General features: G+C 38.1%; 3 protein-coding genes across 4 annotated transcripts; 1 reads left to right on the top strand and 2 right to left on the bottom strand.

Moving 5' to 3' along the window:
- The first annotated feature begins 1,483 nt into the window (after window positions 1-1,483).
- odf2a (outer dense fiber of sperm tails 2a) lies at window positions 1,484-14,307 on the top strand. 2 transcript variants are annotated; one of them, XM_060891060.1, is made up of 19 exons: window positions 1,484-1,615; window positions 2,106-2,225; window positions 2,336-2,440; window positions 3,586-3,759; window positions 4,079-4,266; window positions 4,581-4,713; window positions 4,852-4,980; window positions 5,065-5,139; window positions 5,289-5,360; window positions 5,437-5,553; window positions 5,882-6,067; window positions 6,533-6,642; window positions 6,738-6,873; window positions 7,452-7,562; window positions 7,678-7,941; window positions 8,748-8,848; window positions 9,242-9,404; window positions 9,924-10,049; window positions 10,705-14,306. In XM_060891060.1, exons 1-19 carry the CDS (start codon window positions 1,613-1,615, stop codon window positions 10,876-10,878), a joined length of 2,487 nt encoding a protein of 828 aa, XP_060747043.1. In that variant the 5' UTR covers window positions 1,484-1,612; the 3' UTR covers window positions 10,879-14,306. The 2 variants fall into 2 exon arrangements, with proteins under 2 accessions (XP_060747043.1, XP_060747044.1); XM_060891061.1 differs by lacking the exons at window positions 1,484-1,615; window positions 2,106-2,225; window positions 2,336-2,440; window positions 3,586-3,759 and adding an exon at window positions 3,771-3,921 and having other exon boundaries at window positions 10,705-14,307.
- Window positions 13,933-20,100, bottom strand: si:dkey-228b2.6 (uncharacterized protein LOC563918 homolog). Its single transcript, XM_060891579.1, has 4 exons — window positions 19,975-20,100; window positions 19,788-19,827; window positions 14,860-15,053; window positions 13,933-14,223 (listed from the first exon to the last, which is right to left on the bottom strand). Exons 1-4 carry the CDS (start codon window positions 20,098-20,100, stop codon window positions 13,936-13,938), a joined length of 648 nt encoding a protein of 215 aa, XP_060747562.1. The 3' UTR covers window positions 13,933-13,935.
- A 137-nt stretch (window positions 20,101-20,237) lies between these two features.
- LOC132860389 (polyadenylate-binding protein 1-B-like) lies at window positions 20,238-27,002 on the bottom strand. The gene is made up of 14 exons (XM_060891577.1): window positions 26,819-27,002; window positions 26,348-26,541; window positions 26,096-26,211; window positions 25,657-25,811; window positions 25,480-25,577; window positions 24,988-25,317; window positions 24,787-24,874; window positions 22,342-22,530; window positions 21,886-22,079; window positions 21,634-21,749; window positions 21,221-21,375; window positions 21,042-21,139; window positions 20,602-20,931; window positions 20,238-20,285 (listed from the first exon to the last, which is right to left on the bottom strand). The coding sequence occupies exons 1-14, from the start codon at window positions 27,000-27,002 to the stop codon at window positions 20,238-20,240; spliced, it is 2,295 nt and encodes a 764-aa protein (XP_060747560.1).
- Between the last annotated feature and the right edge of the window lie 776 nt (window positions 27,003-27,778).

The raw sequence follows: 27,778 nt of genomic DNA, 5'->3' as shown, positions 1-27,778 counted from the left end.
TGGTGGATGGCCTTCTCTATCTCGGACTGATACTGATAGTTCACTGCATAATGCTATTTGTTTAGGTAACACACTCTAGATTCTTCCAGTAGCAGGTGTATTCATATTATACACCTATAATCCCAATGCATATACATATAAACATATAATCTGAATTAACTCTATTATACATCCAGAATCTTTCTTTCTTTCTTTCTTTCTTTCTTTCTTTCTTTCTTTCTTTCTTTCTTTCTTTCTTTCTTTCTTTCTTTTGTTTCTTTCTTTCTTTTTTAACCACATCCCACCCCTTTGGAGGACCATTAATACATTTTGTATTAAATAGATGCTTCATAATGTGCCATCCCATAAAATGGTGACATATTACAAAACTCCTCTTATGGGAGAAAAGGGCCCTATCTTATATACACAAGTACAAATAAAAAGGGATTGCCATAAGGACACCAAAAGTGCAAAAAGCAAAAGGAAACACAGAAGTGGAACGTAATGGAAAATCCTTAACTGATTTATTGAATCATTTCTTGAGTCACTGTGGGACAGAACAGATCTGCAGTCTAACCTGGGATTCACATAATACAAAAATGACAAATTAAGGTCTAAAAATTGTAAACTCAAATGCCCAAATTGTCTTGTTAGTTTGACTTGCTAATATGTGCTTACTTTTAGGCTGACATAAAACAATAGTATTGATGATTACTGGGTTTAAAACCCTGTTGCTCAACATGTGACATGTTTTTCTTGGAAACATTTGTTGTGATTAGTTTCTTCTTCACAATGTCTAAGGTAGATTTGCATTTTTGTACAATGTTTAGCTAAAAATAGGTGAACACTGACCTATCACACCCAGGTGTTCTTGTTGAACGTCCCATTAAGTCTTTTCACTAAATTTTGAAACATGGTTGTGGGGATTTGCCTTTTCAGCTTCAAGAGCATTAGTGAGTACAAGCGCTCATGTACGGCAAGGAGCCTTGACACCATGTCTTTAAACACCTTACATTGTGCACAGGGGCAATGTCATGCTGGAACTAGTTTGGACCTTTTAGTTCCACTGAGTTGAAATTTTAATGTTTCAGCACACAAAAACATTCAAGTCAACTGTGTGCTTCCACCTTTGTGGCAACAGTTTGAGGAAGACCCACATATGTGTGTGATGGTCAGGTGTCCACCCAATTATTGCCAAGTGTATGGGCATATAATACCTGATTCATACTCAAAAAGCAGTGGCAACATTGGTAACCACTGTAATTTGTAGTTTATTGTGATGTTTGTTTTGTTAGATGTGGACAAAGAGACGCTAATGGTTTTGGAGATAAGTCCTAACACGCCGCTTTAGTGTCCTTGTCAACCTGCGGCTTGGGTCCAGTGTTAGGCTTGGTTGCTATGGCTACAGTTACTACCGGCAACGTAATATGGAACGTGACGCAATGGTAATGACTTCCACCAATCGGAGCGCGGTACGCTTTTGAATTAGCCAATCAATCCAAAGAGAGCTCGTTCTTACCGGAAGGGAAGGAAGCGTCTCGAGATAAGAGAAATAATTAGCCTGTTAGCTTATACACACATTATTCCCATACGATATTTTGGATATTTCGAATGTTTGTTTTTTTATTTTCGGATGGTAAGAAAGTTATTTTGTTGTGGTTTATATGTTTAGTTATTTCTCTATGAAACACAACCTTGGTGTTATTTTTTTTTAAGTTCGAGTTAAGTAACTGTTTACATTAGCTAACTGCTTAGCCACTAGTGGATGTAGTGATGTATATTAGCGAGTTAGATACAGACTTGCGTTTGGTGTTTGTTGTTTGTTATATGTTCTTATATGTGACACGGTCACTTAGACAGCGGGCTAATTTATGCCTTTAAAACTGACTATTGTCACAAGTGGACAACTCCTAAGTGTATTAACAATAAAATATAAACAATAGATATTTTGTATTCTATGTATCAATAATAAAAATATTAAAAGTCTTCTTTGGTTTGATTTGTGGCTCAGTTTCTATATACAAAGAAAACTGCATTAGGATGAAAGATAATAGTCTTACGTTTGTTTGCAATATACAGTGATCTATTCTAGAGAGAAAAATAAAGGATTTTTTTGTTTCATGCAGAAAAAAGCAATGAGAACCAGCTCATCCTCACCACCGCTGCATGTGCATGTAAGTGAAAGCACACCTGTACATGTGCATGTGAAGAAGGGCATGAAGAACAGCCCTATAAAGCCTGCAGAGGTCAGTTCTTTCCTTGTTCTTAGAAATGGTTTAAATGATAGCAGCACCAGAGTTTAGTGTGAAGACACGTTCAGATAATCAGCACATGTCGTTTGCTCTTGTCGTTGCAGGTTAAGGTGAAAGGCTGTTTACGTCCCACTGCTAAAGTTAAGACAAGAGTCCCATGGATTCCTCCGGGCAAAACATCAACGCGAGAAGGATCATACAAGTGGGAGGTTAGATGATGTTTATTATGTATGCGATATTTAAAGGAACAGTTTAACTAATAATCTGCTGCAGACCTAGTTGAACATGTCTGTCCATCTCACGAATCAATTCAACAGCAGATAAACTGATTTGATTCAGGAATTGATCCAAAAAGGGTCAAGGACATGGCAAGGTCAAATGTTTGAAATAGTGTTTCTTCGGTAGCTTCCTTTTTGTATGATGTGTATACTAAAGGTAATAGGTAAAAGGTAACCTTCAGTTTATAGTTATAGCCATCTGTATATTATGTTCCTAGTACATACACATCTGTAATTTACTTCTATATTACCATTTTATTGAACTTATTTAATGTAAACACTGTATATCCTGCACTTGCTGCTATTGCACTCTGGTTAGACCTAAACTGCATTTCTTTGCCTTGTACCTGTACATGTTTAATGACAATAAAGTTGAATCAAATCTAATCTAGAATGTAACTGTTTATTGTGGGAATGTACAGTTGATAGTATTTATATAAGCGTTCTATGAATCTAATGCAATTGCACTGAACATCAGAGGTTCTAGTTTGCATAACCCATAGAGTTAAAATATCCAGAATTCATGTTGGCCACATGGTTGCATTCATTTGTTCAGACATTGTGCCATTACCAAAATCATCTGTGCTTGTACAGAGATCAATAGCTCTGGGATCACAATGACTAAAATGCATTATATAGGAATATTAGTATTAGAATAGGTTAGAATCCGCTAACTTATAAATGCAACCATGTTATATCCATTAAAAGGAGCTTTTCAGTAGCTTTCAGTGGACACCAGGTCTGCACCGCTTCATTCTGCAGTGCCACACAGTGCAGAGGCTGCGGAGCTAGGACATCAGCCGGCATTGAACACCATTTCCAGTTAAAATGGCACCTCAACATCTCAGAGCTCATTGTGTTTAGATTAAATTATGTTATGTTTTATTAATATAATTTTTGGGGAGATTATCAATATATTTATTTAATATTATTTAAAGTATAAAACCACTGTTCATATTATTTCAGTTGTAATTCTTGTTTTTAAAACTTTGTAGCAAAAATGACATAGGAGAGATAAACAGTAGACATGGCATACTGTTTCTTTAAACATTACTTCTAAATTATTATTTGTTTAGGGACCAAGCCATCAATTGGAGATAACCCCCCTACCCGAGCCAGACGCTTCACGCTCTGCACTCCGTCTGGAAGACCTCTCCACTGATGAGGAGGAAGCTCTGCATGGACGCATCAACCAGTATGAGAGGAAGATCGATAGCCTGATGACTGAGGTCAGCTCACTAAAGAACGAGGTGAGTGCTAGAGACACAAGAAGTTGCACTTTCTATTGCAAAAGCAGATTGACTCCAGCACCAGAAACGTGCTCCGTGCCTGAGGAACCATGTTATCTCAAACAATTTGAGCAGAAGACGACCATGAACTTGAACTTGGGACTGCAAAATCACAGAGAAAAAGTAAGCCCCATTATTGGCAATGCAAAAACTAATAAGTTTTTCAAAACCAGATGTAAAAAACTGGTACTGTCTTTGTACACTCACTTTGATTACTTGCATCTGTTTGTTATGATTTATTTGCTCTTGGACTCAGTGCAGCACATAATTTTTTTTACAGGTGAAGCTGCGTAAGAAAGAACAGCAGCTAGAGCGCCAGTCTGAGAGGCTAAGTGTTTCGCAGCGTGTCATAGCTGAGCAGGAGGAGGAGCTGGCCGAAGTCGCCAAGGAGCTAGAATTCACAGAACGAGAGAACACACTCCTTCGGGAGTCCATGGAGAAAATACTGGAAGAAAACAACTATGGCAGGTTCGACACTTAAAAGCTCTTAAATTACACCTTTAGACCCATAAAATATATTAGGCAAAATAATGTAAACAGAGATTTATACAGTATTACACACCCAAACAACTTTGAGCATAGCTGATCATGATTATTATAGCTGATAAATCCTCGGTTTTCCTGAGAGCACTATTTTAATTGAAAAATTCAGCATGTTACAGTCTTGTGGCATTGACTCTATCCATCTGTAGCTACATGTAGCAACTGCTGTTTCACTGGAAGCAATGAATAAATATGTGTTGAGATATTTTCCCTGCTAGTTTCTGTGTGCTCTTGGTCAGGTTGGAGAGAGAGAACCTGCAGCAGGAGAAGGATGTGCTGCTCAAGAAGCTATTGGAGGCAGAGCTTGACAGCACAGCAGCTGCCAAGCAGGCCCTGGCACTCCGAGACGCTGTTAGCCGCATGTCAAGAACTGTGAGTGTGTCACCATTTACTCACTGTTACACACTAAGGACAAGTTTTTGCTTTTCACTTTTAATCTTTACCTAGACAACAGATCCATAGCAAGATATTAAAGAACACTGTTTGGCATCTGATTGTTTTCTCCCCTAGGAGAAGCGGATGACTGGCTCAGACTCATTGCTGGCCCGGCAGAAGGATCTCCTCCTGCAGAAGTTGGAAACTTTCGAGAGAACAAACCGAACACTACGCCGCCTCCTGAGAGAGCAGCATGAGCATGAGGTGCTGTCTCATGAGCCTGAGATGAGCCTGTCGTGTTGTGCCTGTTGATGTTTATTTCATTTTTTACATTTTTTTTCTCGACAGATGGACTCGCTTCAATTGCTAGAGCAGAAAGACTCTCTTCTGAAGAGGCTCACTGAAGTTGAGGCAGAAAACTCGGTCTGTTTTTTTCCATGGAATATCATTATTATAATAATGTATTATATTATAGTATAACATTATATAATACATTATTCATTAGTATGTACATGGTCTAGTTAGTGCATGTATGCTGGGTGTTTAACACAGAGAATATCTCTCCTCTGTAGCATCTACAGATGAAGTTACAGGATAAAGAGAAAGAAGTCGCAGACTTTACCTGCCTTTTAGAGCATGAGAAGGTACACTGAGCAAATCCACATCTAAATTTGTACACTTAGACCTACAGTGTAATGTTATACATACTCACCATCACAGGAACATGTGAAGACTACAAGTGAGCTGTCCAAGTCTCTGGAATCGACCCGAGCTCATCTGCAGGGCCAACTCCGCAACAAGGAAGCAGAAAATAACCGCCTGTCAGTCCAGATTAAGGTTGGTTGTTTTGTTTTTATTTTTTGTTGCTTTCCTGTTAATGAAACAAACGCTGCTTTATCCCTGGCAATTGTATTTCTAAAAATGCTACAAATAATCATCATCATCAACCCATCATTGGGTCGTTGCTGCAATCACTTTATAATTATTCAGTTTGTCAGAACACTAAATGCTAAGGCCGTATGGTCTGGACAAAATGGTCTTTTTTATTTCTTTTCTTTTTTTAATCTTTTATCAAGATTTAGCACAATAAAAAACACATGCTGTCTAACTCCTTAGCCATCATCCGTAACACATTGCCACAGTTTCTTTTCTTTGATCCGTACAGAACCTGGAGCGAGCAGCTGGTCAGCAGCAGGGAGAGATGGAGTGTGTGCAGGCTCAGATGCGGGAGCTGAAGCAGCGCGCCGAGATGGATAAAGAGGCATTGAAGAAAGCAACACGGGCACTGAAACAGAGAGCAGAGCGTAGTGAGGACACTGCAGGACATCTCGGTGCTCAGCTGACCGAAATGGTAAGAACAGTGAAGTAGAAACCAGAGAAGACTCCTGGTTGAGTGTCTCCACAATTTTGGTCTCCAAAGGTTCCTATGTATTGACACTGTACACAACCATTGTGTGACATCATTTTTGTGCCAAAAACAACATTATAGAACCTTTTGGCAGAAACAAATAACATGTATATATTTATATAAATAATTCCACACACTGCAATAAAAAACTGAAATCCATACATCCATTTTTCCATTTTCTGTACCACTTACCCTGCACAGGTTCTTTTGAACTTGAAGCCCAGAAAAAGGCTCAGAAAAAGGTTTAAATTTTATTTTATTATAAGATTATCAAAGATAAAGATAAACAACTGTTAATTATGTGATAAACCACTCATAAAGCAAATCACTACAGTGTATATAAGATGCTGCGGATGAAAATGTGTGAGAACCTAAAGCATAACTTTACTCTATATGTGTGAACTGTAGGAAGCCCGCCTGGCAGATGCTGTTTCAACTGCAGAGAACTGGAGCAGTCGTCATGCAAAAGAGCTGAAGGAGAAAGGCCAGCTGGAGGTGGAGATCACACTGCTGAACAGGTAGACACTAAAATGTTTAGAACAGCATCTTTTGATCAAAATGGAGATTCGGTGTTCAGACCACCATAGTAGAGCATCCGTTCGGTTCCTTCCAGCCGGATCACAGATATGACAGAGCAGCTGCATGTGCTTGAGGAGAAAACCAGAGCAGAGAGAGATGGACTTCTGGACCGACTGCACAGTGTGACCACAGAGAGCACCACTGTTAGACTGGAGAACCAGAGCCTAAAGGTGGGGCCACACTCTAATGTGTTAGCTGTATTTTACAAGCAGAGTTACAAGGCGATTTTTACACTGGACACATTTGCTGTGGTCCGAATCTGAGTGTGATTGTTCCTGGTTCCTGCTGTTATTCGCGGTTTCAGACTAACTTGATCCTATCGAGTCTTACATCACCACAAATGCACACGGAAAACACAATGCAACTCCTTTTTTCCCCTTATTTATTTATTTATTGTTCTATTATTCATTTGTCCAGCTACAAAAAATTGTTCTTTTGTAATCTGCTTCAGTGAGGGTTACAATTGTGTGACATTAAAAGAGGGTAGGTCATTTCACAAGAGACATTGAGACATCATACCCTTACTGAATAGCACATAGATGTTAGTAGCCTTGATATCACTGAATTTGATTTCTCCTGTATTTGTAAATCGGCATCCCTCAGTTTTACACACAAACGTTGCTCTCGGAATATTACACATTCTCAAAATCGTGTATTGGTTTATTTTGAAAATGTGACCCGAAAATGCTGTGTAGTATGTTGGGTTTAGGTGTATTATATTTTTATGATATTGAGCATATTTCTGCAGGCAACTCTGTCAGCACTGGAAGAGAAACTGTCTTTGTCCCGGTCTGAGGTCGAGCAGGTTAAAGCCTCAGTGAAGCAGTATGAAAGCTTAGTGGATAGCTACAAGATTCAGGTCTTTGCATCATATTACTACAAATTCACACACACATTTACACACACAGTGGGACTGGTGTTTAATTATAGAGCTTCATAATAAGGACTATAACTTTGGGGATGTGTGTGTTCAGCTGCAGAAGACACGTGCCGAGGCAGATGAGTATAGTGTGCATGCGCAGCAGGCAGAGCGGGAGGCACGGGCTCTGAGAGAAGAGCTGGATCAGGAGATTGAGCAGGCCCGGAAGCAGCTGATGGGTCGTCTGAGTGAGCTGGAGCCGTTACCTGATGCCCTGCGCCGCGCTGAGCTCCAACTGCATGAAGCACACGAGAAAGAACGTGTACAGGAGAGGAGGAATGCTGAGCTTACGGCGGGTCTCGCTGAGTTACGAGTTAAGGTGTGCATGTGTGTGCGTGTGTGTGCGCGCGTGTGTGCATGCGTGTGTGTGTTTGAGGTCACATGGAACCTAAACCCACTTTATAATAAGGTTTCTTTTACAACTTTCTTTACAGTAAAAGTGCTGTCTGGAGTGTTTTTGTGCTGATATGAAAAAAGCAGCTTTTGTAATTACATAATAACAACACTGCTAACCCTATGCTCACACTAGCAAATGGCAAAACAACAGGCAACCATTCATTTTCTCTATATGTGCACAACAAAGAATCACTTTGTTAAGAGACAGAACATTTGAATTGAGATTTTCCCATTTCTATGCAAATTAGGGATGACAAAATAAAGTGACACATTCAAATGACTGACTGGAATACGTCCTCAGGCCAATTCTGTGGTGGGTGTGTGGTCTGTCTGTTTTTTTTTTTTCCCCACAGACGTCACTTTAGTTCCTACCTGCAGTTAGTTCCCATTTACTGTTAGATGCACAATAATAAAAAAATAATATTAGCCTTATAACCATACATCCAAGTGACATTATGAATAAAAGTTATGCTTCAAAGAAATGAACAGAGTTGCTGTTGTGTCCTCAGTGTTCCTAGCTACATTCAGCTTGCTTTACTAAGTTGCCATTGGGAAAATCCATCCCAAAACCATGACAGTAGCAGTCACAATAAGAAGTCAAATTAGTAATAAAGATAAGTAAGGTGTGTGTGTGTGTGTGTGTGTGTGTGTGTGTGTGTGTGTGTGTGTGTGTGTGTGTGTGTGTGAAAATGAATTTGATGATGATGTTTTGTTGATGTATTTGAGCAGGTTGAACAGCAGGGTGTTCAGGTGGAGAAGGTACAGCAGAGGAACACACTGCTGATGGAGGACAACAACCAGCTTAAGCACAAAGTGGAGTCCCTCGAAAGGTCAGCCACTACAGCAATGTACACCAAACACAGCATGTGGCATCCTGTTACATAATATGGAGCCCCATTTCCTAAAGCTGTATACAAAGAACTTATTTGTAAATCTTTTACAGGGTTATTTACCTCAGAAATCCCAAAAAACCCAAATTTGATTAACAGTTTGTAAAACTGAAGAAAAAAAAAAATTTGACATCCAATTAGGACAAAAACCTGTCCCCATAAAATGAGGAAGAAAATAGGTCTTAAATCTGAGAGTAACTTTGATTTGATTTGAGGTCTATGCTGTAGTGGCTGAGCTGCCTTTCTCAGCGTTGCCAAAAAACATTTGTAAAAATGGATGGGGATTTTTTTTTTTTGTTGTTGTTGTTCAATTTGGAATGCTGATGTAAACAGGAAGTTGGAGGATGCCAGCTCTCAGAACGGAGATCTTCTGCAAATGCTAGCAAAGCGAGAGGAAACCATCCTTCACAACCAGGTGCGTTTGGAGGAGAAGTCTCGCGAGTGCAGCACTCTAAACCGGCAGCTAGAAGAGGCACTAGAGGACGCCAGACGACAGGTCTGTACATTTACAACACCTAAGACTCCATAAAACTTGTTAGCACATACAGAAGAACAGCATTCTCTATGTTAAGCTAAGGCTGTGCAGAGAATAGTCTATACATCCTTGTGTATTTGTCTACAAATTATCCACAGTACAATGGTAAATAACTGGGCACAAGGAAAAACCTGTTTAGATGGGAAGCACATTATACAGGACAGAGTGATAGGGTTTTAACATAGCTTTAACATTTAGTTTAGTCGACATTTTCTCAGAATTGTTGGTACAACTTAAAAAGCAAAGATCTTGCTCAACCATCGCAGCATGCTGGCTACCATAGACACGAATACTTCTGCCCTTTATAAGGTGCCATTATGTTAATTGAATGTCTAGTCTTGTTTTTATTTAGCCACAAAATTTATATACAGAAAAACAAATGGTCAATTATACAATTTCAGCCAATGAAATGACTTTCATGAGTTAGGTTCTGTGCATTTCTAATGTTTTCAGTCATCTAACATGTGGTCTGATTGACAGGTGTCCAATACAAAGGAGCGAGCTGCATCTAAAGAGCGAGCCTCTCAGTCCAAAGTGATTGAGCTGGAGACCCAACTGAGCCGAACCACTTCAGAGCTCAATCAGCTGCGGCGAACCAAAGACGAGGTAAGTCTTGGACACTGTGTAGCTCAGCCATCATGTAGTCTGTAACCGGTCCTAACCAGGATCAGCTGACTAACCAGCTTTGCTTATAATAAGATTTATTCTTATCAATATTGCACTTTAAATAAATAATTATTATGACGTTGTTGCTTGTAAAATTTAGGGGAAAGAAATCAATAAAATATGAGTTGCTTGTGTGATATACCTGTATATAGCCACAGTCTGTGTCAAGTCATGTACCAGCGAATGTCCCAAAGATAGACAAGCTAAGTTACATTTCTACACTGAAATATTGGCAACAAAATCAATTTCACTAGATCATAATATTCTAGTTTTTCATGCCACTCTGTCTTCCATGTTTGGTTAAATAAAGATGTATTTAAAAATCTGTAGAAAAGTCTTTTTTGGCAAATGTGAGAGCCCAGTACTTTACACAAATATGCAATGTGCTATATAGCACACACTATAGCAGCTTTTACAGCATGGCTTCTGAAAAAAATATATATAATGCTGGGAACAAATAACTAAATAAATTAAAGAGGACAGTTTAGGGCTCGGCTTGTCCTAGTCTTTAGTACTAATCAGTGAGGGAGATTTATTAAACCCTTGTTACTGCATTGTATTAATTTTTCTATCTCCATTGTTACCGTATGTTCAGGCAGAGAGGAGGCACCAGAGCCGTCTGCAGGATGTGAAGGATCGTCTGGAACAGTCAGACAGCACCAACCGCAGTCTGCAGAACTACGTGCAGTTCCTCAAAGCTTCATATGCTAGTGTGTTTGGGGACATGACTCTCAGCAGCAGCTCACTCAGAGCTCACTCAGCCATCTGACAGCTGAGGTTCTGCAGCACACACACACAAACTGAGGTTCTGCAGCACACACACACACACCAGTGTGTATTTCTTACACAGTACAGTGTGATGAGTTTACCTTCATCAGTTTTATTGTGGGTAAGAACCAAAGTACCACTCAACACTAATCTTACAATATTTATAATTATTCTTTATGTTTTAAATAGATCTCCATATTTGAGTCCTAGATTATGTCCTTAGATGACAGTGTTTAGTCTGCATTGGTGCTTATAGAGCAGAAGTAAATGTTTCTCATAGACCTGAAAAACATTTTCGTCATATATATATATATGTAGAATATATATTCAGACATATATGACTAATAATTATACAGTGATGCCTTGAGATACGAGTGCTCTGGCATCCGAATTTTTTGAGATACGAGCTGTGATTCGACCAAATTTTTGGCTTGAGATACCAGCAAATTTTTGAGATACGAGCATCCGAGCCGCCGCCGCCGAAACAAAGATCCCCAACAACCACGTGTGCTCTGTTTCCCCCGCTTCAGCTTCCTGCGTCTCACTCGGTTAAAGCCGCCTTTCCACTGCACACGACAAACGACGGCCGATAAAACGGATGTCATTCATTTCCTATGGAGAGTCGCAAAGGGGCTGCGTGAGGTGCCGACCATCTGCGGATCCGTAATTTTCGGATCCGTTAAAAAATGTGCGACTACACCTCATCTGATATGCTGACCGGACAGGTCTTTATTAAAACGACCGGCAAATGTTAGTGAGGAAAGAGTGACAAAAAAGGCAAAAACAAGTGAAGAGAAAAGCGATGAAGAAAATTAAGCAAAATTAATGTAAAGAAAACAGAAATTGTAGCAATTAGTTAAGTTAAGAGAATTTCAGTTCTGTCAGGACCACTTTGTCAAATGAGAATTTATTAGATGATACGCATACAGTTAGTGTTGGCAGTATGGTTCTGTTCTGGGCAAGAATCCACTCGCCCGTCCGTGCGCATGCGTGGACAGAGCGGAGAAAGCAGCGAAAATAGAATAAAACCCCGTATAACAGAACCACTAATCATGCATAGTATTAGATATGCTCGCTTACGTGTTTTTGGAAAGTAATAAATGAATGAATTGATAAATAAATAATTAAATAATTAGAGAGAGAGGGAGAGAGAGAAAAATATGTGGAGATTTATGACGTAAACTGGTACAAGGAACACGGGTTCCGGCATGGTGGAGTCGGGGTTGGAGGAGGGAGTTTAGATCACAGCAGCAGCAAAGCGCTAGAGTGGCTCTATGAATGGGAATTTAAATGGTCGGTAATATGGATGTCGTAACCGGGTTGGTGCGCGTCGTGGACAGCTGATTAACAGCTGATGCAGGCTTGACGACGTGGCCTGCCAGAACTGACGCGATGCTTGATTTAAGTTCGTTAATTTTAGTGAGGTTTAGTTAAGTTCCATTTAAGTGTAAAGTAGCATTAAGAGTGTACAGTAGTGAGTAAGTGAACGAAAGCGAAAGTGTACGTACGAGACAAAACTCCTGTTTACTCCTCCCTCAACCTTCGTGCGCATCTTCCGTAAAGTAAAACCAGTTTATTTTTTTAACATTCTCTTTTATTACTGTATGTTTTTATACAATATTTGTCATTTATAAATACAGCTACTGTACATTTTTCATATTCAAAACACATAAACAAAACAACTGGAGTGGAATTTTGCGAGCTGGAACGGATTAATGGGATTTCAATTCATTTAAACGGGAAAATTGTTTTGAGATACGAGCAAAGTCACGGAACGAATTAAACTCGTATCTCGAGGCATCACTGTATTACATTTTTTTAAAATTTATTTCCCCCCCATATTTCAAAACCCCAATTTTACTAGTCTATAAGATGTGTAGTTTCTTATAAACTTTTAAATTCTGTTATATTGGTCTTCTAAAGCCTTGCTGATCAACCTTGATAGCCAAGATTATGAAGTCATTCAGGGTAGATTTTTTCCTTCATATTTATAACTAATATGAACTTCAACTGAGTCAAAAAATGATTTCGTAATGAAACTCTCAGTTGACTTAGTAATGCAGCAGTGTGTCCAGCACTCACATCTTCCTCATCTGTGTGCTCTGAGCCCTGAACACACTTTTGATCCCTTAGATCACTAACTATCCTGGCTAAGTCACACTGTGTTTGCTGTCTCCCATTTGCTGTCTTTTTTTTTGTTAATAGCTCACAAAAACTGACAATTGCCTCTTTTATTATATAAATTTTGTCCTATTAATCACCATTGTAACTGCAATATACTGCAAAACTGCAACTGCAACTCCGTGTGACACACACCTGCTAACTTACTCATGGGAATGACCCTTAATTGGTGTAAGAGAACAGTGCTGAGCATATCATTATAAAGTTACAAACGCTGTTTGTAGCTCAAGACCACAGTTATCTGAGGCAAGAGAGCAAAATTGGTTGTGCTCTCTATTGGGACGGGACTCGGGTGCTCTCTCCCCTGTCAATCAGGGAAAATCTATCTAATCATAGGCATCTGTGAACTCATGTGTAATGAAGATAGACGTTAGCTTTCACTGTCCCTGAACTTAATGGTGAATAGGAATATAACAAACGATGAAAATGCTGATGAAATGATTTTATTAATAATGAAAATATAGCAAACAACAAATTATCACCAGACTTAATAAACATATTAGCATTAAATATTTCAGTAAAACATTGTAAATTTGGTGCACAGTGTAATTTTCCTTTAATGCAACTAAGAACACTGTTCTGTAGTGTTCATACTGAAGTTCTCATCAACGGGTGCTAAAGATTTTTATTACACTGTATTTCCTCTGTAATAACTGTGTTTGGAGATCTATGTGCACTTATATTGCTATAAACAGTAATTATTTATCTGTTGGTCATTATATCAATATAACTAGCTATAGCATGTTACTGGATTTGTGTTTTATACATATGAAATGTTTACATTTTTATCAATTCAAGTAAAGTAAAATGTTTTAAACTGTTTAAATGTGAGAAATCTCTTCTATTGCACAGCTCAGCCTTGGGCCATGCGCCTTTCTCATTTCATCAAGCTGGTGGTATTTGATGATGATTCTTGTCTTTTGGGTGAGGATACGAGCTTCCTCATGCTCATGACCTTCAATGCGGTCTGTAAAACGATCACTTTTCTCTGTAGCTTAGTCACCCTGTGGGACCGCTCACTCAGCTCCTTTTCATATTTCTTCACTTTCAGTTGGGCTGAAAGCAATTTTAGTTTGTACGACTTTTCAATCAAGTGGACTTGTTTTTCACAACCACCACATATTTCGTGTTCTGAAGTTTCTAGGCTTGTAGCCGATGTTTCTTCCTAAAATTATCAAAAGATAAATGTACTATTGTCAGAAATAATGTCTAGGAACATCATGGTAGTTGCTACAAGATCTTTATTGTATTTTTTTTAAACAATCTGTATTTTGTTCTTTCTTTATCATTGAAAATATTTGGTCTATAACTGAAGTTTTTTTTTAATCAATTGTGACACTGTTAACAAAAACATTTGAAACTGTGATGTATTGTGTTGTATTTTTAAGATAAAGACTTTTATTGTTTTACTTCTAAACACTTTGTACACATTAACATTCGTTGGCACGGAATCTGTCTTGTTATTATACTGAAAATTACAAGACATAGCTTGGTAGCAAGGTTTTCAAACTTATATTTATATATATTTTTTTTAATAATATACTTTATTATATTATATTATATTATTGAGTTTACTGGTAACTAATTGAATGTAATCAAACTCTTCACTAAATATCCAAGCAAGACTGTCTAGATCTAATGTCAAATGAAATCTACAATGTTTTATTGATGAAAAGTTCAAGAACAAAAGGATTAAACACATTAATAACCAGAATATTATTTGACATATCTGTATAAAGGGTATAATAAAATATTCATTAAATAATCTGTGCCTGATGAAGAGATACACAGAACGACTCACCGTGGACTGAAACACAGAGGGGACCGCATAGGAGTGTAACCGTCCTGATGTTTGGAAGCAATCAGGGGTGAAATGGTCTGAACATAAAAGCGCAGACTCTGAAGGTCTCCATCCTGCAGCTGTCTGCATGCTGGAAATCCAGTGCTGGAGCTGTTCCTCTTCCTGTGGGAATCTGTAAAAGGAGTATCCACATGCTCAGCGTTTATACCCCCACATAATATTACTTATATGTAAAGTGTATTTTCTTGTGAAGGTCTACCTGTGCAGCATCACTCCGGGCCTTTCCGTTTTCCCACAGGCTTCACATGTACTCATGTTTCACCGGGTGTTTAAAGCCGATGCAATGAGAAGAAGCACAGAAACTGAGAAGTTTATAGCAGGAAAGTTCACACAGCTCGCTCTTAATCATCGTCCACGTGTTAATGAGCAGAAAGTGTTCTTAATGGGCCATTACCCTCCATACAGCTGTTAATGCATGAGCTCATTTACATAAAAATATCCCTCACCTTCTTCACTTAGGAAGGACAAAAGAAATCGACTATAGATTTATGTATGTATTTATTTTTTTTATTTTATTTCAGAATAATGATACTTACAATTACAAGCCTAGAAATAAGTATCTTGTATTATTCAAAATGCCAAAAAACAGTTCATTCAGTTATTGGTAATGACTGAATGAACACATTCATAGGCACATTCATATATTTTAGCATATAAATATATTTTGTTTTTATTTTATATACCCGGATAAATCAACATCTTATATTCACCAGTCTTCATGTGCTCTAAGATACAGGTTTGTGTTCACCGAGTTATTTATTTATTTATTTATTTATTTTTCATTTAATAATCTGATACAAGTTTCTGGGCACTACCATTTCCCAAGACTTGAAATGGGAGTGCAACATAAACTCCATCATCAAAAAAGCCCAGCAGAGGATGTACTTTCTACGTTAGTTAAGGAAGTATGGTCTGCCACAGGAGCTGTTGATGCTGTTCTACACTGCAGTCATTGAATCTGTTCTGTGCACATCCATCATCACCATCTGGTTTGGTGCAGCAACAAAACAGGACGGTAAAAACAGCAGAAAAAATAATTGGTGCCCCCCTGCCCACTCCCCAGGACTAGTACCATACAAGAAACAGAAACCAGGCAAGAAAAAAATCACTACTGACCCTTCACACCCTGGACACAACCTCTTTCAGCTCCTCCATTCTGGCAGGCGCTATAGAGCTTTGTTTACCAAAACTGTCAGACACAGGAACATCATCTGTATAGGTTACACACACTACTGCTGCTGCATAATGTACAAAAAGCATAATATTGCACAATATTGTTATTTGCACTATCATGCACTTTATGTACATAACTGATCAGTCATACATTTTATTTATATTTAATACTCATACTGTCTATATTGTATCACATTGTCTGCATTGTCTTGTGTAGTCTGTATTATCTTGTCTTGTATAGTATAGTGTTATTTATGTCTGCAATTTTAAGAGTCTCAAACAGCTGGAACCAAATTCCTTGTGTGTGTCAACACACTTGGCCAATAAAGCTGATTCTGATTACTTGATTTCATCTGTTTGCAGAGAGAAATTTACTTGTAAATACACTGTAAGTATGCCTATGTAAGGAACAGGCATAGTTCCTTACAACAGGCTATTATCCTAATATATTGATTGATTATTAAGGAACTGCTGTAAATAATATACTATTTTCTCTATAAACGCTTTATGTTGGTCAGGGTTGAAGTGGAGCAGACGTGAGAAAACAATCAGTGTCTCCAGGGCAATCACCTCAGGGCACCATTTACAGACTTATTCACACCTAGGGGCAATTTAGCATAGCCCATCTGCTTACCTGCACGTATAGGAGTACATCGGAGGGATGGACCAAAGGGGCAGACTAACTTGGTGCACACTGTAACAGACGTTTTCGAAGTTTTCCATGTAAATTTACATGATTGACTTTTATGATTCTTATATGGCGGTGTGGGAAACAGGCCAAGAAAAACAGACAAGGATGTAACATACTGTTTTATCAGTGGCAGGGCATGAAGAAATTGAGAGGTTAAGCTTTCTGTGTAAATAGTACACAAACAACACATGTATGTTCCAGAAATATGTAAAAAATAATGTGAAAGAAGTAAAATGTTTTGAACCTTTAATGTTTCTCCAAACCAGAGGAAACAAAGTGTTCGTTTGTGCCTGCTTTCCCCTAAATTATTATTTGGGTAAACTATAATGATGAGTTTCAGATGGCTGTGTTGCGGACATAGATATTAAAAAGGTCCAGTGTGACCCACAGCACTGACCCACAGACCCCATGTGTTTTATATGATTAGAGAAAAAATGTGAACAAAGATCTGTGAGACATCAACAGGAAATGCTGAAGTTTCAGAACATGTGAAGGGTGTGAACGTGCCTGCATACGGACAATTACAATGTGAAAACATGCAAAACACACACACTGTGAGATGTGAAACAGCAATGGCTAATAATATATAGTTAATGTTGTATAAAATACAGAGAATTGTAGTATTGTATAGTGTGTAGTATACAAATGTTATATTAAATCTTAAATTCAAACTTGACCAATGTGAATTCTGAAGACCTTCTGAATTTTTCTCTTTCTAATAAAGTTCTACTGATTCTCACTTCTATTTTGTGGTCTGGTGTCTTTTCTGCTTTTTATTATCTCTCTTGTTAAGTCATTTCCTCTTTGGTCACAATGCTGTATTGTCAGCTATTCAGATCTGCATGAAACCCAACCAAACTTCTTAGTAATCTATTGTTCACTTCACTGAATTATGTGATGGTGATATCTGTCTTTCTCTATTCTACATATTACATTTCCTCCATGAGTGATGCATGATTGTGTCTGAATCCAGTTAAATAATGGATGGTCCCTTATGTTGAAAATGTTTATTTATTTATTTTGCTGATAATGGAAAAGAGATTTGTTTTATTATTTGAATGAATTAATTCATTCATCTTCAGTAAATCATGTATCCTGATGAGGGCTGTGGTTGATCTGGAGCCTGTGCTGGGAACACTGGGTGTGAGCTGGGAATACATTAGTTACATTAAATCACTGGGGGGGGAAAATATAAGGTTTGGTATATTTGTCTCCCTCTTGTGGCTGGTGGATTGTGAATTTATTTGGTACCATTTTCCAAGAGATCAGCAGATCTGGTTGAAAACCTAAGCCTCTGAATCTGGGTAGGTCAGACCTAACAGCAGTACCATGTTTCCAGTGCGAGATAGCAGCTGTATATTTACTATGGAGATTGCAGCGGCTGAATGTGTGATGCAGAAAGAATACAGAAAGAAGATTATACAGCACTAAAGTTTCACTTAGATTGTGTTGAGCTCTAGGTAGTATAAGAAATGAATGCTGTTGTATTCACCTATGTCTTTAAAATTGCTTAAAAATAATCAGGGACAGTTTGGTCTATCTCTCTGAAGCAGGATAATCAGGTTCATCTACAACACTTTAAAACCTCTCAAGACTCTACAACATTGTGAAAGTGGACTCAGATGCTGTACTAAAGTAATCCCTGTAAGATGTGTTCTGTGTTTGCTTAGCATTGTTGTGAGTAAACTTGGAGCCTATCCCAGGCGGGGGACACTGGGGACGGAGGATTAACTGATCACAGGCCACAATTACACATCTGGTCACACACTATCTTTGGATTGTGGAGGAAACCAGAGAACCCAGAATAAACTTCCAAAACACAATAAGAACATGCAGACTCAGCACACAAAGGGAGGACATATGACCCCCCAAAATTGTTAATTTTTAAAATTTGCTGGCAAGTATCTCAAGGTTTTCATGCTCTTCTTCTCTTCTGCCTTCTTGCTTTTTAGCTCTAGCCATTACATATTATTCTGTAAGTTAATTAGCATTTATAGTAAGAGAGATGGGGGCACGGTGGCTTAGTGGTTAGCACGTTGGCCTCACACCTCCTGGGTTGGGGGTTCGATTCCCGCCTCCGCCTTGTGTGTGTGGAGTTTGCATGTTCTCCCCGTGCCTCGGGGGTTTCCTCCGGGTACTCCGGTTTCCTCCCCGGTCCAAAGACATGCATGGTAGGTTGATTGGCATCTCTGGAAAAATTGTCCGTAGTGTGTGATTGCGTGAGTGAATGAGATGGTGAGAGGGTGTGTCCTGCCTTGATGCCCAGTGACGCCTGAGATAGGCACAGGCTCCCTGTGACCCGAGAATAGTTCGGATAAGCGGTAGAAAATTAATGAATGAGTAAGAGATAATGCTCTTAAATTTTAGCCTTAGAGTGCGTTAACACAATCTGCTGCCACCATCAGGTGAAAAGAGATATTGCAGCTAGTCTTAAAAACCACAGACTAGTTAACGTCTGTCCAGCCGCACTGTGGACATCCCTGACTTCAGGAAAATGTTGACATTTATCTTTCAATTGCCTATACAAGTTATTGGATTTTTTTTCTCAGGTAATAATTAATGTTAATGAAAGAATGTTAACTATTCATTAATAGTTAATGAATTTAGCAAAATTAATTTTCTCGTAACATTTTTTAATTAAACTCTTTTAATTAAAATGACAATAATCCAGAAATCTTTAATAAAATACATTATGTACAATATTTATAGAATATCTCTCTTCATTCTCTTCTTCTTCTTCTTCTTCTTCTTCTTCTTCTTCTTCTTCTTCCTCTTCTTCTTCTTCTTCTTCTTACTGCTGTCATTAAAGAACATCTACATTGTTTCCTAAAAGAGAAATGCAGAGTGGTTTAGGCTACACAGCTTGCTTGTGTTGCACAGCTACTGTACATAGAGATAACTATGATGTGATGAAACAATTTCATCTGAATATAAATACAAAATATTGCTGTGTTTCAAATCAGCGATTATCAGCACATGAACAGTTTTTAATAAAGATCCTCACCGGCTTGTGTCCAGCTTCCTAGAGCGTCCATTTTATCCATCTACAAACAAATAAACACACACACACTCATATATTATGTGTGTTAATGAAAGTGATATGGATATGAAGATGTAAAGGACTGATTCTGTAATTGTGAATATGTGTAAATAAGGGATTGGTGAGAGGGGTTTTGTTCATTTTTGCTCACCATTTCATCCAGAAGCTCAGATTCTCCAATCATGTTAATGATGTTGTAATTGTTCTCACCCTCCAAATTCATACAGGGGATCTTATTGGTCTGAGTTGGGTGGATTTTCTCCACAAGTGGCAGCATGTAATCATCTGCAGATAGAGAGAGAGAGAGAGAGAGAGAGAGAGAGAGAGAGAATAGAAAGAGTGAGTCGTCCCAGTCAGTCATGTAATATGAGTGAGGTTCAGGTGCCAGATTATTTTGTATGCATTATTACTGAGTCAAAAAGCAAGAGGAGTTGATAGCAGGTGCTTGTAGATGTTTTCAGTCTACACGATGAAACACTTGGCAAGTTGTAATGGTAAAGTAAAATAAATTAATCAAAATCCTGAGCTTCAGAGCTGGGTGTATATGAGCCACACTGATGTGAGTGTTTGTGTGAATACGAGTGTGAAACTCACGCGCCATCTGGATCTGGTCGTCTACTGGAGAGGATTTCAGAATGTGGATCGGTTGACGTTTCCCAGCTGGTGGATATATGGGTACATCCTGGGAGCAGAGGATATTATTATTATTATTATTATTATTATTATTATTATTATTAATGCAGAATGTTGCTTGTGTGTCTGTGTTATTTGTTCTTACTGTTGTGTCCTCTTCCTGCTGCACTTCACTCACTGATGCCGCAGGTGTAGAGGAAGCTTCATCTGCAGCTGGAACTACAACTGGGACTGTGTCCACTACAGGAACAGTGTGGACGGCACTTGGCACATGACGGGTTGATGATTTAATGGTGCCTTTTGTCTGACGAGGAAGGTAAGCCTTGCGCTCCTCTTTGTGCTGAACCATTTCCACATGGACCATCTTCCTGCCCCATATCCTGCCGTCCATCTCCTGTTTTGCCTTCATGGCATCCACAGAAGACACAAAGCGCACAAATCCAAATCCTTGTGAGTGGCCGTTCTCCTTCTTCACCTGTAAGAGACACATTAGGACATGCTTAACATACTAACCATGAGGAAATGGTTCCTACCCAGATTAGTAGGAAAGATAATAAAATGTAGGGATTATTAGGTGTTAGGGACCTTTGCACTGATGACGGTGCCAAATTGTGCAAACTCTGTGCGCAGATGTTTATCATCCACATGCTGATCAAGGTTCTTGATGATGAGTCCCACACCCTAAAGCAGACAAGTCAGTCAACATCCTGTGTGTGTGTGTGTTTGTGTGTGTGTGTATGTATGTGTGTGTATGTATGTGTGTGTGTACAGTATGTATGTGTGTGCGTTTACTTGTTCAGTTTTCTGATTGTGGTGGGTCCGTCCCTCTTCTTTAGTCTGCTCCTGGCCCACATGCCCCTGCTTGCTGTTCATCTCCTCGGCCTTACGCTCCTCACGGGGCTTAAAATGCTCAATGAACCTGAACATAAACACTGCTGTTAGTCTTCATGCCTTCAACAGCAAAAGTACAAGCTAAGCTTAATTGGAATGCCTTTGTACCGTCATGTAGAACTTTTGTTTTAACAATATTAATATTTATGCCATTTGGCAGATGTCATTATGCAGAGTGACTTTACATTTACATCAAATGGATTAAGTTAAACAAAGACATTTGTTAAAAAACTGGACATTTGAACCCATGCTGTTAGTAAAACTCAATAAATTACACTGGGCTTACACTTTTCGGTTTTTTAGATATTTGCTGTTGAGCTCCTTCATCGCTTTACTCGCTGCCTCCTCAGACTCAAACTGGACAAAGCCAAACCCTTTTGAGCCCTTGTTATTAGCAACAACCTTCAGGAAAGACAAGTCATGTCAACACACAGAATTCATGTCAAACAGAATTATTACAGGACTTTACTATTTAAAGACAACATGATAATCATGCTACACAGAGGTCTTTCAGATCTAAACAGTTCAAATCACGAACCTTGCATGACAGAACCTTCCCAAACACAGAGAAGGTTTCAAAAAGGGTCACGTTGTCCACAGACTTGTCCAGGTTTTTTATGATCAGTTTTCCTACGCAGCTCTTCCTCAGAGCCGGATCTCTCTGATACCACACGACACGCATGGGCCGCCCCATAAGGGGTTTAAAATTGTACATTTCCACTGCTTGCTCAGCTGAGGGAATGGAAATAAATGACAGCAAATTCATTTTAATAACAAATTCTAGTTGTGTATAGTTATAGGAAAAAAATGTCTTGGTAATTAATTCACTTAATCTCACATCTAAGTAAATAAATAAATGTGGGTCATATAAGGCACACACAGTAACTTGACCATATTCAGGTAATAAAGTAGTAAGATAATAGAGACACTACACAGCTACCGTTAAAAATAGTGCAAAACAGCGTTCATCTGTGTTCTGTATGGTGTGTATTACCATCAGCTTTATGTTTAAATTTGACAAAAGCATAACAGAGGGAGGAGCCGGTCTTTTTGTCCCTACAGAGACGGATGGAGTGAATGAATCCTGCAGTGCTGAATTTCTCCTTAATCATGGGCTCCGTCACCTTAGGGTGCAGATCACCCACATACAGTGTAGGCATCATGGAATCGGAGTTCATTTCGACTAAAGAAAAACAAAATCAAATTAGATTCAAATTCAGTTCATTTGTATAGCTCTTTTAACAATTCCCATTGTCTCAAAGGAGATTCACAGAAGTATGGAAACGGAAGAGAGAGAAAAATAAATAAATAAACAAATAAATCAAGGAATACGAAGAAGAAGAAAAAACAAGGATAAAAATAAATAAATAAATAAATAAATAAATAAATAAATAAATAAATAAATACAATTAAAGTTTAACATCCGTTTTAAAAATATTAACTTATAATTTAAAATATTATATATATATATATATATATATATATATCCCTATCCCTAATCCACCACTCAGTGGTGGAGAAAAACTAAAAAAAACTCCATCTGGACCTCCAAGTGAACATGTAGTAAGCCTAAAAACACAATAACCTACTGTTTTAAACAAAAAGAGACAGTATATGTAAACTCCATGGAAATTAGAGGAATCAGAACAATACAACAGAAGTTTTTAAACTTTTGAGTATGATAATAAATTTAACAATAAAGGAATGATAAAGTCATGATATTAGTATGTGTAATATTAATGTTAGAAAAATACAAATCAATCAATTATTACAAGGATATTGAATAGAATTTGCTTGTGAAGCTCTGGAATAGAACAGGAAAGGAACAACAGTAGAATTTCTTTTGCATGTAACTTCTCCAGCATTCTGTGGCTCCTATTATGCAAACTCCACACACACGGAGTGGGAAATTAAACCCCAACCCTGGAGGTGTGAGGCAAATGTGCTAACACCCAACCACTGTGCCCCCATTATACCTATTATTATTATTATTATTATTATTAGTAGTAGTAGTAGTAGTAGTATACAGTAATTTTCTATTATTATTTATTATTACAATGAACTTTATATTTAGCAAACCAAATGCCAAAACAACAACCACACACATACACACATACACATACACACATACACACACACACACACACACACACACACACACACACACACAGGATGGCTAGCAGTTTTCTTGAAACTGCACATGTGATTGAACTAGTAATGTTGCACGCTTACACTCAAACACTCTCACACTTTCCCATTCATACTCACACTATCACACTCACACCCTCTCATACTCCCCCATTCATACTCACTCTCACACACTCTCACACTCCCCCATTCATACTCACTCTCACACCCTCTCATACTCCCCCATTCATACTCACTCTCACACACTCTCACACTCCCCCATTCATACTCACTCTTAGACCCTCTCATACTCCCCCATTCATACTCACTCTCACACACTCTCACAGTCCCCCATTCATACTCACTCTTACACACTCTCACACGCCCCCATTCATACTCACTCTCTCACACTGACAGTTACATATATGTATGTACATATGTGGCATATATATATATATGGCATATATATGGCAAAAAAAAAAAAAATTCCATTATCAGCAAAAAAAAAAAAAATTTTATATATATATATATATATATATATATATATATATATATATATATATATATATATATATATATATATATATGTATAATTTAATATTTTTTTTGCTGATAATGGAAATTTTTTTTTTTTTACTATTTGAACGATTTAATTCATTCATCTTCAGTAAATCATGTATCCTGGTGAGAGCTGGGCTGTGGTTAATCTGGAACCTGTGCTGGGAACACTGGGTGTGAGCTGGGAATACATTAGTTACATTAAAAGTATGTAGTATTAAAAGTATTAGTTACATGTCTGTACTTTTGAGAGTCACTAACAGCTGGAACCAAATTCCTTGTGTGTGTGTGTCAAAACACTTGGCCAATAAACATGAATCTGATTCTGATTCTGATTATATCACTTGGGGAAAATACAAGAAGGTATTGTATATTTGTCTCCCTATTGTGTTTGTGATTTCTTTGGTGCCATTTTCCAAGAGATCAGCAAATCAGGTCAGACCTAACAGCCGTACCATGTTTCCAGTGCCTTTAGAGATAGCAGCTGTTTATTTACTATGCAGATTGCAGCAGCTGAATGTGTGATGCAGAACAAATACAGAAAGATTATTCATGTATCCAGAAGTTTTCAAATGTCAAATACAGCACTAAAGATTCACTTAGATCATGTTGAGCTCTAGAGCCATCAGCTCTTCAACCCAGAGAATACCTCCAAAACACAATGAGAACATGCAGACTCAGCCTGAACTGCAGAGCTGGGTGAATATCAGCCATGCTTATGTGTGTGTTTGTGTGTATACAAGTGTGAACTCACACGCTATTTGGATCTGGTCATCTACTGGAGCCGATTCCTGCATGTAGCTTGTTAAATGTTTCCCAGCTGGTGAATATGTGGGTACATCCTGGAAACAGAGGATATTATTATTATTATTATTATTGTTGTTGTTGTTGTAATATTAACCATGCAGAATATTGTTTGTGTGTGTGTTTGTGTGTGTGTGTTATTTGTTCTTACTGTTGTGTCCTCTTCCTGCTGCACTTCACTCACTGATGCCGCAGGTGTAGAGGAAGCTTCATCTGCAGCTGGAACTACAACTGGGACTGTGTCCACTACAGCAACAGTGTGGACGGCACTTGGCACATGACGGGTTGATGATTTAATGGTGCCTTTTGTCTGATGAGGAAGGTAAGCCTTGCGCTCCTCTTTGTGCTGAACCATTTCCACATGGACCATCTTCCTGCCCCACATTCTGCCGTCCATCTCCTGTTTTGCCTTCTTGGCATCCACAGAAGACACAAAGCGCACAAATCCAAATCCTTGTGAGTGGCCGTTCTCCTTCTTCACCTGTAAGAGACACATTAGGACATGCTTAACATACTAACCATGAGGAAAAATAAACACTCTGTCAGCTTTCCATACTACACACACTACAATGTCATTAAGGGGAAATGGACCCAGATTAGTAGGAAAGATAATAAAATGTAGGGATTATTAGGTGTTAGGGACCTTTGCACTGATGACGGTGCCAAATTGTGCGAACTCTGTGCGCAGATGTTTATCATCCACCTGCTGATCAAGGTTCTTGATGATGAGTCCCACACCCTAAAGCAGACAAGTCAGTCAACATCCTGTGTGTGTGTGTTTCTGTGTGTGTGTATGTATGTGTGTGTATGTATGTGTGTGTGTACAGTATGTATGTGTGTGCGTTTACTTGTTCAGTTTTCTGATTGTGGTGGGTCCGTCCCTCTTCTTTAGTCTGCTCTTGGCCCACATGCACCTGCTTGCTGTTCATCTCCTCGGCCTTACGCTCCTCACGGGGCTTAAAACGCTCAATGAACCTGAACATAAACACTGCTCTTAGAGTCTTTATCTAAACACTGCTGTTAGTCTTCATGCCTTCAACAGCAAAAGTACAAGCTAAGCTTAATTGGAATGCCATTGTACCGTCATGTAGAACTTTTGTTTTAACAATATTAATATTTATGCCATTTGGCAGATGTCATTATGCAGAGTGACTTTACATTTACATCAAATGGATTAAGTTAAACAAAGACATTTGTTTAAAAACTGGACATTTGAACCCATGCTGTTAGTAAAACTCAATAAATTACACTGGGCTTACACTTTTCGGTTTTTTAGATATTTGCTGTTGAGCTCCTTCATCGCTTTACTCGCTGCCTCCTCAGACTCAAACTGGACAAAGCCAAACCCTTTTGAGCCCTTGTTATTAGCAACAACCTTCAGGAAAGACAAGTCATGTCAACACACAGAATTCATGTCAAACAGAATTATTACAGGACTTTACTATTTAAAGACAACATGATAATCATGCTACACAGAGGTCTTTCAGATCTAAACAGTTCAAATCACGAACCTTGCATGACAGAACCTTCCCAAACACAGAGAAGGTTTCAAAAAGGGTCACGTTGTCCACAGACTTGTCCAGGTTTTTTATGATCAGTTTTCCTACGCAGCTCTTCCTCAGAGCCGGATCTCTCTGATACCACACGACACGCATGGGCCGCCCCATAAGGGGTTTAAAATTGTACATTTCCACTGCTTGCTCAGCTGAGGGAATGGAAATAAATGACAGCAAATTCATTTTAATAACAAATTCTAGTTGTGTATAATTATAGGAAAAAAATGTCTTGGTATTTAATTCACTTAATCTCACATCTAAGTAAATAAATAAATGTGGGTCATATAAGGCACACACAGTAACTTGACCATATTCAGGTAATAAAGCAGTAAGATAATAGAGCCTTATATATGCTATAAGCTGTCATTAATTTGCAAAAATATTGTAAAAACTGCGTTCTCCTGTGTTCTGTATGGTGTGTATTACCATCAGCTTGATGTTTGAAGTTGACAAAAGCATAGCAGAGGGAGGAGCCGGTCTTTTTGTCCCTACAGAGACGGATGGAGTGAATGAATCCTGCAGTGCTGAATTTCTCCTTAATCATGGGCTCCGTCACCTTAGGGTGCAGATCACCCACATACAGTGTAGGCATCATGGAATTGGAGTTCATTTCGACTAAAGAAAAACAAAATCAAATTAGATTCAAATTCAGTTCATTTGTATAGCTCTTTTAACAATTCCCATTGTCTCAAAGGAGATTTACAGAAGTATGGAAATAAAACAAAAATAAATAAATAAATACTAAAAAGAAGAAAAAACAAGGATAAAAATAAATAAATAAATATATTCAATTAAAGTTTAACATTCGTTTTAAAAATATTAACTTATAATTTAAATATTATATATATATATATATATATATATATATATATATATATATATATATATATACATATTCTTTGTAGAAGAATATCCTTATCCCTAATCCACCACTCAGTGGTGGAGAAAAGCTAAAAAAAACTCCATCTGGACCTCCAAGTGAACATGTAGTAAGCCTAAAAACACAATAACCTACTGTTTTAAACAAAAAGAGACAGTATACGTAAACTCCATGGAAATTAGAGGAATCAGAACAATACAACAGAAGTTTTTAAACTTTTGAGTATGATAATCAATTTAACAATAAAGGAATGATAAAGTCATGATATTAGTATGTGTAATATTAATGTTAGAAAAATACAAATCAATCAATTATTACAAGGATATTGAATAGAATTCGCTTGTGAAGCTCTGGAATAGAACAGGAAAGGAACAACAGTAGAATTTCTTTTGCATGTAACTTCTCCAGCATTCCGTGGCTAAAGATATTAGTATGTGTAATATTAATGTTAGAAAAATACAAATCAATCAATTATTACAAGGATACTGACCATGTATGTGTTGCAG

This window comes from Tachysurus vachellii, chromosome 17 (genome assembly GCF_030014155.1).
Source record: "Tachysurus vachellii isolate PV-2020 chromosome 17, HZAU_Pvac_v1, whole genome shotgun sequence".
In the NCBI taxonomy this organism is placed as follows: Eukaryota; Metazoa; Chordata; class Actinopteri; order Siluriformes; family Bagridae; genus Tachysurus; species Tachysurus vachellii.
This window is presented reverse-complemented; position numbering and strand designations above follow the sequence as displayed.